We start from the raw sequence: 11,794 nt of genomic DNA, 5'->3' as shown, positions 1-11,794 counted from the left end.
ACCCTCATTGGTCCCCGAATGAATGAATTCTGATACCTAATTTCGTTTTGACCCTTCTCCTTGCCACTCACACCCCCTCTTCTGCTCTTTCCAACTTTTCGCTGAGAGTTCTGGGCTCTGTACTTCCTCTTGGTCCATCTCACTTCCTGAAACAACACTAAAGAGGGTTGCTTATCTCGACGGAACACAAAAAGCCCTCCGGGGACAGGGGAGGGCAGAGGCCTTGAGGGTGTCTGTCTGGGGAACTAAGAGCAGCAGTACTTTCAGATTCAGCCCACACAGAACTATCCTCCAGGCCTCTAGGAGCCCGGGGGATGTGCAGCGGGCAGAGGGGCTGGAAGTGATCTCCCTGTGATGGGCCCTTTCTAAGGAGAGAGGTCTCCAAGAGATCACCCCACCGGAGAAAAGAAGGAATGAGCGAGTTGTGAATTTTAGACTGTTGTTGCACATGGACCTCTGGGAAGATGTCTGGCAAGAGCTAGGCCCACTGGCCCATAAGGATCCTGCTGGCTCACCTGTCACCTTGGAGGCACCTCTGGGAAGGCAAGATGCCCATCAACAGCACTGTCCTGTCGCTGGCCAACTATACCTACATCACCATGGAGATTTTCATCGGGCTCTGTGCCATAGTGGGCAATGTGCTGGTCATCTGGGTGGTCAAGCTGAACGCCAGCCTGCAGACCACCACCTTCTATTTCATTGTCTCCCTCGCACTGGCTGACATTGCTGTTGGGGTGCTGGTCATGCCTCTGGCCGTTGTCATCAGCCTGGGCATCAGAGTCCACTTCTACAGCTGCCTTTTCATGACCTGCCTGCTGCTGATCTTTACCCACGCTTCCATCATGTCCTTGCTGGCCATTGCTGTGGACCGGTACCTGCGGGTCAAGCTTACTGTCAGGTAGCCTGTGGGATGGGGGGAGGCAGTTGCAGAGGCACCTGCGAAGTGGGGCTACAAAGTTCAGATCCCAGAACTTTTGAGTGAAAAAGAACCCATGTTGGTCCTTGAGGTTGAAATAGGGCAACTAATGTCCTTTATACGATATGGTCTGTGAGGTGTTGAGCGATGGTGACCTGAGACTCAGGAACCAGGATCAGGAATGCTCCAGTCCCTTCTCCACTGAGTAGGGGCGGATGCTCAATCCCCCAGGTAGCTAAAGATGATGAAGTCTTTGATGCATCTTTAATTAGTAAAAAATGCTCTTGAGTTTTAGCAATGTTAGAACCCTACCAGATAAGATTCTTATTTTAGGAGAAGCAGACAGATAAGAATGAGGGGAGACCAACGGATGGTTCTTTTGCTTTGCAAATGTAGGTTATTATTTCATCTTTTTGCTTTATATTCTGTGCCTGCCTCAAGGTTGAGGAAAGGATTCTTAGAATATATATATTTCTCCTTCTCTTCCTCCTGCTCCTCCTTCTCTGGTGTGAGACCTTATTTACTCAAAAATGTTCCTCACTGCCCACAGTAGCACCAAGCTTACGTGTGGCCCTCTGAAGAGAACAGACGGCCAAAGAGAGACATCTAATTCCCCAGGTGTCCTGAATTACACTGGCCTCCTGTTTCTCCTCTCTTCTCTTGAGAAAAGAGCATGGTGAGGGGACTACAAACAAGCTCTAGAGATAAACAAGTGTGGGTCGAAATACCAGATCTTGAGATTTGATCTTGGGCAAGCTATTTATCTTTTCCTCCTTCAGTTTCCTCATCTGTATCACAGTGGTTAAGATGCTCTCAACTCGGACTTACCTGGTTGCAATTGTAGCCCCACCACTTCTACCTTGTATAAGGTACTTGTCTGTGTTTCAATTTCTTTACCCGTAAAATGGGGATAAATAATTGTACTTTCCTCATAAGATTAAATGAGTTAGGGTACGTAAAGCTCTTAGAAAAATGCCTGGTATACAGTTTATGCTCAATAAATGGTAGCTATAATTCCTATTATTTTCACAATTGCCATCAATAAAACGGAGATTATCATAAAAATATCCCTGGTTTGTTGTGAGATTTAACTAAGATAAAATGTACTGAGTGTATAGTCGGTATTTAACGTATTAGTTTCCTTTTTGCAGTCTGTGTAGGCTGCTGTCAGGAAGAATGGTTTAAGGAGAAACAATGACTCTTACTGGATAAGTTTTTCGAGGGCTCTGAAGCAGTTCAACACAACCTTCACTACTGCACTGATTCACTGCACTCAAACACCATGTATGGATGCCCCCACAAATAGAGAAGCGGGGCAGGCACAGGTAGAGGGGAAATGTGGGAGAGCGATAGTATAATTTATGAGCATCTGCACAACAGCCAAACAAAACAGTGCAGAGCGTGACAGGCAACCACATTTTGAGAAGATCATTTCTCACCAGGCAGGTGATCCCAGGAGACTTAGATAAATCTTACCTCTCACAAATTGAAGAATTCTTGGGCTGGAAAGGGAAATGACTCTAGGCAACATATTCCCCATCCATTCTAGGTTGTTCTTCTTTAGAAGATTCTCCAGACAAGTTTTCTGGATTTTTCTCTAATCATTGTCTGCTCATCCTGTCTTCATATCCAGTAGAGTTTGGCTGAAATGGCCATAGAGTATCACTGCTCTCCTCTCTTAGTAGTGGATTGGGGAATTGAGGAGTGTGTGCTTATGCACCCTCTCTCTCTCCTTTGCTGGTGCCATCTCCTTCCACCCTTTAGCAATTCCTGCTGTGAACTCACTAGCTTTTCTCATCCAAACAGATACAGGAGGGTCACCACTCAGAGAAGAATATGGCTGGCCCTGGGCTTTTGCTGGCTGGTGTCATTCCTGATGGGATTGACCCCCATGTTTGGCTGGAACATGAAAATGACCCCAGGATATCACAGAAATGCCACCTTCTTCTCCTGCCAGTTCCGTTCGGTCATAAGAATGGACTATATGGTCTACTTCAGCTTCTTCGCCGGGATTTTAATTCCCCTAGTTGTCATGTGCGGCATCTACCTTGACATCTTCTACATCATCCGGAATAAACTCAGTCAGAACTTTTCTAGCTCTAAAGAGACAAGTGCATTTTATGGACGGGAGTTCAAGACGGCTAAGTCCCTGTCTCTGGTTCTCTTCTTGTTTGCTCTGTCCTGGCTGCCGTTATCCATCATGAACTGTGTCATCTACTTTAATGGTGAAGTACCGCAAGTTGTGTTGTACTTGGGCATCCTGCTGTCCCATGCTAACTCCATGATGAACCCTATCGTCTATGCTTATAAAATTAAGAAGTTCAAGGAAACCTACCTTTTGATCCTCAAAGCCTGTGTGATCTGCCATCCCTCTGATTCCTTGGACCCAAGCATTGAGCAGACTTCTGAGTAGTTATCCATGAAAGATGACTCTCTGTCTCATTGACCTTCAGGTTGACCATCAACAAACACTTTAGGGCCTGGCCTATCTGCCTGGGCCAAGGGCTTTTTGCATCATTGATTCCATCTGTTGAGGTGGGGAGCATTTGGCTGGCTGCCTCCTCTCATACCTCCCCTACAATGTTCTTCCTCCACTTCAATTGTTTTTCTTGTCTTTCTTCCCGAATTCAATTTTCTGGAGGCCTGACTTGAGGATGATGTATTATTTTACTATTGCCTGTGTTCCTCCTTCCCAAACAGAAGAAGAAGTCATAGAGCCTGAAAGGTGCCTCATTGACTTACCAACAAAAGACTCTAATTGGTCTGGACACGTATGTGATAGTGACTCAGTTCCACGCCATTGCGGAATTTAGCAAAGAATTCGCTCTTGGAAGATGCCTAGGAGATGGTACGAACAGAAGGAGTGAACTGAGTTTAAGGAGGATTTAAACTGCTGCTGAATTTACCTGTGGTTGTGTTTGAGTAAATAAAAGATGATAGCTAACTGTTGGGTGGTTCTTTGCTGGGGTCTGAGGCCTGAAGGCCCAGCTGGCTGTGCCTGACACTCAGCCTGGAGCCATGTGGCATGCTCACCTTCCTACCCCTTGCCCCAGAACACCCTGCTCCTTATTCCTGGGATAATCAGAACATTTGCCAAATTTATGAACCACTCATTCGCTGTTAGAGAAGGAATCCCAATCATTTCCCCTGGTGTTTCATTCTAACAGGAGTAGTGGGTGCAGGCAAAAAGACACAACGGGCAGCTATTGCTTGTCGAGCACTTTCTGTGCACTAAGCACTTTGCATGCATTATCTCTTTTGATGCTGACAATCTGTGAGGTAGGTGCCACCATTATTATCACCACTATTTTGCAGAAGAAAAATCTGAGGCACTGAGAAGTTAAGGAACTTGTCTATAATTTATTGGTTAACAAGTAGTAGAGCCAGGATTTAAGCTCAGCGCTGCCTTATGGGAGAAGCTGAGCTTCTTGCCACCTGTTCTCAGACATAAAGAGGAGCTCGTAACTTCATCAGGCTCACCTGATGTTCACTTAACAGATAGATGGGTACCAACTATAGTTTGTACACTTGAGGACTGCTGTTTTTTTTTTGCCTTAGCTACTATTGCTAATCTCTAATTAATGAGGATACTGGACAGGGTAGAGTGCCAGTCACGTTTGAGCATTTCTGGAATGCGCCTCCAGAAATTCAAGGTGGCATCTCTGGTTTGGTCTGTCCAAATTTGCAGCTGTGGATTCTCACTCCCAAGACAATATATTAACTTGACAAGAGCAGCAAAATAACAAAAATAATTCTGAGCCAGTCCTGAAAATTTATCCTAGACCTAATCTTAGGCCAGGGCCTGATAACAAAATTTATCTTGTTAACATTTCATTTCAGCAAAGAGTCCTTGTTTCTGTAACTGTCAGCCTAGGAAGAATCAAGAATTCTAGGCTTTTCCCCCTCAGTTAATTTTAGTTAAAATGCACCTCCAGGATGAGCCCCTGGGTTTATTCTATGGCTTCTGCTGATTCTGGCACACTGTTCTGTCCTGGAACAACCTTTGCCCAGTTGGAGAATTGAGAGGAAAGGCTGTTCAGCTCTCAGTCTCCCAGCAATCTTCATACCATGCTTCTTAATTTACAAATAAATTTCTAACATAGTTGCCATAGCAAAACTTAACCCTTGTCCTTTTTTTGAAACTTGGTTTAAAGTGACCACTTCCCTCAAGATAAAACAGCAATCTTTCCTGAATCTTTTGGTGTCATTAGGCAAGCTGTAGCTCCTCACTTTCAGAACCGCTTTTACTTTTTTCTTTTCTCGCCTCCTCCTCCTCCCCTTCCTCCTCCTCCTTCCCTTTCTTTCCCCTTTTTCTTTTTCTTTTTGATTACCACTGCTTAGCAAGTTCACTGATGGCTTGCAGGGAGTTGTGCTTTTTGTTTTGTTTTGGTCAGACAGGAATCTCCTGAGATAAGGTGTTTCACCAGCCCAGAAGAAGTCCTTACAGTAAAAATGTCTTTTAGAGTAAACTCAAAAAAGATGAACCAAGAGTCACTGGTGAGGAGCTTGGCTAGAAGTGATGAGATCCTCCCTGGTTTCAGGTTTAGAGAGCCCCTCTCCTGGCTAGTTTTCTTTCAGCTAAGCAGTCACCGGTAACTGTGGGCTTTTACTCTGAAGACATAAGGGAAAAAGACCACCCAGCAAAACTGAGGTTTGCTTCTTTCTTCTTCTCCATACGAATAAGCCGGAACAAAGGTGGATGTTGAGTAACTGTGGTTTTTTGTCTTATTATTTTTTTTTATTAAGTCAACTGTGGAAATAATTGGAGACCAAACTAATGAAAACAAACAAAGGCTACTTATTCTGAGCTTGTGATAGCAAGGGAGTCAGCCAGTCACTTGCATTTTGGCAGAGACTCAAAGGCAGGCAGAAGAGTAGAAAAGCTTTATAGTGGCGTAAAAATGTAAACTTAGGCACGTTAAAATTTGAGTGATTTTATTTGAGCACCCAGCAATTCATGAATCAGGCAGCTCCAGATGGCAACTGTTCAGCACACTCCACTGAGAGGGTGAAAGGGGAAACGCTTATAAGGTGTTTGTGGAAGGAAAACAAAATATATTTGATTGGTTAAAGTGGAAAGTCCTTAGAGGTTAGCTTGGTGGTTTCTGATTGGTTAAACTTGAGTTTTGTTTTACTGTGTACATTGAGCTGGGCTTCTGTTTGCTTATGTAGGATCCCAAGATGCTGGAGCCATGTTAGCCTAATGGCTTTCTCTCATCGGTCCTAAGTTGGAAGTGGGGACAAAAATTAGGGAAGTGGTCAGTTATTAATCAAGTCGGAGCAATTTCAGCATTGTCAGAGATAAGGACTACTTTTAAACAATATAACCACAATATCTGTATTACTTAATAATTATCTATTGCTGTGTAACAAATTACCCCAAAACTTAGAGGCTCAAAACAATAATCCTTTATTATCTCTTGTGGTTTCCATGGGAGAATTCAGGGGGCATCTTGGTTGAGTGAGTAGCTTGTATTCAGGGTCTCTCATGAGGTTGCTGGGTCTCCAGTCACTTGAAGGCTTGACTTGCCCGGAGGATCCACTCCCAAGGTGACTCGCATATGTCTGGGAAGCTGACGCTGACAAGTCGGTTTTTTCCCACACGGGCCCCTCCACGGCCTGCTTGAAAGTCCCCATGACATGGTGGCTGACTCCCCCAGAGGGAGCTGTGCGAGAGACTAGGGCATAACAGGCCACGGACTGGGAAAAAACCAAAAAAACAAACACACAAAAAAAGAGACTAGGGCAGAAGTTATACACCCTTTCTGACCTTGCTCTGAAGCCACACACTGTCACTTATGCCATATTTTGTGGATTACACAGTCCAACCCTGATTCAATTTGAGAGGGTACTACATGAGGGCGTGAACGCCAGGAGCTATCTTGCGGGCTGCCTATGACAATACCATTATCACAGGGTATTTAACGAAATTTAACAATTATTTCTTAATAGCATCACATTTTCTGAATTGTTCGCTTCAATAAGAATCCAAATAAGTTCACTCTATTACAATTAGTCAATATATCTACGCCCCTTTTAGCCCATAGGTCCTCCTTTTCCTTTTTCCTCGTGCAATCTATTTGTCGAACTCAGAAGTTTTCGATGAAGAGTTGATGAGGTAATGTAGGTAAAACGCCTACCATGATGCGGGTGTGCCGTGGCCCCTATGCTGATTTTGCGAGAATTGGAGGAAGGCTCCCCTTCCTCAACAGAGGACATTACTGCACAACCTGGACGACATCCACGTCTGGCCCTTGATGGGAAGTGCTAGCTCTGGGTGTGATAAGCAGCACCCAGCTAACTTCACTGGAGGGGTGGTTCAATAACGCCGGCTTTTCTAACGAGTGGTCAGAGCATGTGAGTCCTACTAGGACTCAGGAGAAGCTGCGGCTGCTGCATGAGAAGTCTCCTTGTTTTGTCCCAGCTCTTCCCAGGAAAGCTCAAGAAGTCTGGAGTCCGCAGCCCTGGCTGCTGACACCCAAACACCCACACTTCTGCCTGCTCACATGCTTCAGATTCCAGGCACACAGGCCACTGGCAGCTGCACACTCCACCCACTAATGCCCCCGCCAGTGAGGCTGCAGTGTCCATGTGAGTGTGGGGTTAGCTAGGGGTCTCTGTACTGGGATTCCTGTCACTGATGTAGGAATTGGGCCTCTGAGAGTGGTGGACAGACAGGAGGAGTGGCCTCCGATGATGCCAGGACCGTTAGCAACAGGACAGGGCACAACTGAGCACCTGCAAATGTATGCCAGTGATGGGGTGCATGTGTGTGCATGTGCTAAGTATGTACAAGGCCTGGTGTGCCAGAGAAAATTTATCTAGGAGAGAGATCTCCACTGTTGTTTGGAGTTCTGCCAGGAAGCCCAGAATTTTCTTAGTTGCCCCATAAGTAAGTTTCTGTCCATGAATGGCAACCCTCTGATGACCCTCTGATGAAGTACGCTTGTGCAGTGTACAACCTGGATACCTATATATGGCAGCACTGTTTGGGTTAACTGGTTCTTCTTCCTTTTCACTGGTCTGTTCAGACAGGATAAAACCATCTTAAGCTCAAACATATCTGTTTCCCTTAAACAGGTCCAGGATTCCTGAGATTCCCTGGATATATCCCGTCATTCCAGTTAAAGCTTTGCTTCCTTTCAGCCATGTGGCCCTTCATTCTGCTCTCCTTGGCCCTCTTTTCAGGTAAGATGGGGGTAGGAACATCTTCAGCTTCCATGCTGTGGCCTTTCCAGAGACCTTGCATTGGAGTGGAGTTCTTGCCTACTGGGAGTCCCTGCTTGTTAGCGCAAACCACCTAAATAGTGGATGGGAGAATAAAAGAGGCGAAAACAGGTCTTGTCCATATTAGTTCTTGTTCTTAGTTCCGATAAGAGCTTTGTGAGGAGTTTGAAACCTTTGGCTAAAATAAAGGCTCTGTATTTTCCTTCCGGTTTACCCAAGTTCCCCTTTCCCTTCCCCTACTCCCCTCAAAAATGTTTGTGCAGATGAATGAGGACACGACTTTCCCCTTTCTGCCCAAGACTGGCCTTGTCCCGGCTCTGTCACCCTTCAGTTGTACAACCTTCAGAGTCACTGCACCTCTCTCTGGGTCATCATCCATGCCTACAAATTGTGGATCACACGATCTTCCTTGTGTGGTTGTTATGAGAACAGAGTGACATCAGGGATGGGAGCCTGCTCTGTTGGGTGGCCCCACCCACTGTGAGCCGCGTTTGAGGAGCATGGGCGGGTCCCCAGCACACATCTGGAAGGCTGAGACGGGGATGGGCTCTGCTGCCCCATCTCTTCTCCTTGGTCAGACGTCGTACCAGCCCTGGTCAAGCTGGACATGGTGTGTACGACTTCCTCATTATGCAATATCCTGAGATGATAGGCTGTCTGTGTGGGTGTCGTACAGAGGAAACATGAAGTTCTTAGCTCCTAAGGACAGAACCTGACTCCCTCTGTTTTCAGCTCTATACAGCCAGCAGAAGTCTTCAAACCTTCTCACTCTCTTTTTGAAGGTGCCAAGGTGGGGTGGGAACTAGGGACAGAGGATCTACTACCAGTAAGCCTCAGGCTCTTACAGGCTCCCAGCCAAGCAATGGTGAGAGTTCTCCATATTTTGCCCACTCTTAGGCCAGGAAAAAGGGTTGCTGTATTAGTTTTCTAGGAATGCCATAACAAAATGCCGCAGTCTGGGAGACTTACACAATGGAAATTTATTTACTCATAGTTCAGGATGCTGGCTGTTCAAGTTAAGTGCTGGCAGGTTTGGTTTCATCCTGAGGCCTCTCCTTGGCTCGCATGTGGCTGCCTTCTTGCTGTGAGAAGACGTTTACTGCACAACCTGGACGATATCCGCGTCTGGCCCTTGAGGGTCATTCCTCTGTGTTTTCAGTGTCTTAATCTCTCTCTCTCTTTTATAAGGACACCAACTAAATTAGATTAAGGACCACCTCAATAACCCTAATTTAACTGAATTACCTCTTTAGAGACTTCATGATCACATATGGTCCCATTCTGAGGTATTAGGGTTAGGACTTTAACATGTGAACTTTGGGGTGGTACACAGTTCAGCCCATAACAGTTGCTAATCCTCAAAAAGCAAAATTCAGCCTCCAATTTTCTAATTATCCTTCAGGCAGGCAGGAGCTGCAATGTGTTTGAAAGAACAATGGTGTGTGTGTGTGTGTGTGTGTGTGTGTGTGTGTGTGTGTGTGTGTGTGTTTTCACAGATGCCATGGTCATGGACGAAAAGGTCAAGGAAAGCTTTGTGCTGGGCACAGCCTCTGCCATCTGCAGCTATGATGCCCACTATAAGGATCACCCCAAATACTGGTGCAGAGGCTATTTCCGGGACTACTGCAACGTCATTGCCTTCATCCCCAACAGTACTGGCCGTGTGGCCCTGAGGGACACGGGAAACCAACTCATTGTCACTGTGTCCTGCCTGACCAAGGAGGATACGGGATGGTACTGGTGTGGCATCCAGCGGGATTTTGCCAGGGATGACATGGATTTTACAAAGCTGATCGTGACCAACAACAAAGGAGCCCTTGCCAGTGATTTTTGGTCTGGGAAAGGTAAGAAGACTGTCAGGGTCTAGCTGGGAGTAAAAACTCCCACCGAAGCCAGTTAACACCAACTCAGACTCCTGCTAGGTTCTCTGGGGTTATCTGGCCTCTCCTTCCCTCAAATGTAGGGTGGTTGTTGGATAGTGTTGGGGATTAACTGGGAGTTTGGGGAAGAGGAGGGTGTCTGGGACCTGGAGTGCTCTTGACTCTTCCCTTCCCTCACAGAAATCTGGTTCATGGACCTTGGAAGAGGCTGAAGGGGTTTGACAGGTGTGAGATCTTTGTGTTGATGGTCAGGAAAGGCTTTGAAGTTGTTATTAAATCTCTGTACATCATGGTCAGCCTTGTGGGTCTAGAATCTTGAAGATGAGTTTCTTGAGAGGTGCCTGAGGCTGTAGAAAGTGACCCAAGAACCTGGAAACTATGAAAATAAGTAATTAAAAATCTAAGCTGTTGGAACTTTAAAATATTTTGAGCCTCCAAGGATGTGATTACAGGACCTGAGTCACATAAACAGGCAGCTATAACCTAGGAAGCTGTAGACTTTGTTTCTCTGCCTATACACTAGCTTTCTGTCTTACCTACACTGTTTTGTAAAACGTTACAAATGACCATAGGCTGCCAGGGAAGGCCCCTTCCCTCTTCAGCTGTTGATCTTCATTATAGGTTAGCTTCCCTCTTACCTATCTCACACAAAGACTTCATGACTATCACATTGTCTAAGATGGAATGTTAAATACACTCTTTTAAATTGGAAAGAAAATAAAAACAAACTATACACAAAAGAAAACAAACTATAACTACTTAAATTGTTGTAAGTCATAAACGTGCCTTGTATAAAAAAATGTTATAGTTGTACTAAATTTCTTTGTCTTCTGCCTATATAAGCAAGACCTTAACTTTTAACCTCAGAGCACTGACCCCATTTCTCTGGTGTTGGTGTTTCCTGGATGGCTCTTCCTAGCTTTGGGCTTGAATAAACTCTATACTTAATCATATTTTCTAAATCTCGTTATTTAAGGTTGATAGAACTGTTGATTTAATTTACAGTGATAAATAAAATATTGTGTTCAAACTGGTTGGCACCCTCTTTTAGTTTTAAGGAATGTGCAGTTTATACTAGGAGGCTGGATGGCTATTGCCAATGCAGATTTATCAGCAAGAATTTCTAAAGTGAGGGAGAGATTTTTAATCATGTGCTGGTGGGATGCCATTCCTTACCAAGCTAACAAAGTCCACCCAAAGAAGTACCCAGCTTTGTCTTCTTTGTACCAGGCAAATATAGATTGGTGGATCCCCAAAGCGAGTTTGTGGATCATTTGGTTCAAGAAAGTAATTTATGGAGCTAGTCCAGTGCTTGGTTTCAGCAGATTTATGTATAGAAAAAGAAGTAACTGCGTAACCTAACAGGTAAGTTAAGTTCCCTCTACGTGCCAGCTGTCAATACATTTACAAGCCAAGGGGGTTCCTTGGTATATTCCCACAGACAAATAGGTATCCTGGAGGTGCACAGAGGACCCCAGACCAATCATATAGATTAAGGGTAGGGTCTCATGGCATGGCTTCATGAATTGGATTAAACCAAGGATCTGTAGCTAGTGGGTTTATTTTCCAAAGAAAAATTTGGAAATGTTAGTTTGGAGAGTTATAGTCAAGAAAGCATTCAAGATTCAGTCCAAATTGTAAGCAGATGATAAAAAATCAAAAACAACGGACAAGGCTAGAATTTAATAACAGGTATACTATACATTTTAAAATATAGTTTTTCTCTCTCTAGTTTTCTATTTTTACTAAAGACAAATCATAGTAGGACCAA

The 11,794-nt window shown here is 44.9% G+C and overlaps 1 protein-coding gene across 2 annotated transcripts in view; it reads left to right on the top strand.

The window, feature by feature from the left end:
- The first annotated feature begins 213 nt into the window (after positions 1–213).
- Positions 214–11,794, top strand: part of ADORA3 (adenosine A3 receptor) — a 24,598-nt gene continuing 13,017 nt past the window's right edge. Inside the window, exons 1-3 of one of the 2 annotated variants that reach the window (XM_012659013.1) lie at positions 220–898; positions 8,013–8,104; positions 9,640–9,987. In XM_012659013.1, coding sequence (XP_012514467.1) covers positions 549–898; positions 8,013–8,104; positions 9,640–9,987 — 790 coding nt within the window. In that variant the 5' untranslated portion in view covers positions 220–548. Of the gene's footprint in view, positions 899–2,722; positions 3,861–8,012; positions 8,105–9,639; positions 9,988–11,794 lie in introns of those variants that run through there. The other variant, XM_012659014.1, reaches the window with a different exon arrangement.

The sequence above is a fragment of the Propithecus coquereli genome, unplaced genomic scaffold (assembly GCF_000956105.1).
Source record: "Propithecus coquereli isolate 6110/MARCELLA unplaced genomic scaffold, Pcoq_1.0 Scaffold595, whole genome shotgun sequence".
Taxonomy (NCBI): domain Eukaryota; kingdom Metazoa; phylum Chordata; class Mammalia; order Primates; family Indriidae; genus Propithecus; species Propithecus coquereli.
The sequence above is the reverse complement of the archived record's forward strand: the minus strand, read 5'-3'. Positions and strand labels throughout refer to the sequence as shown.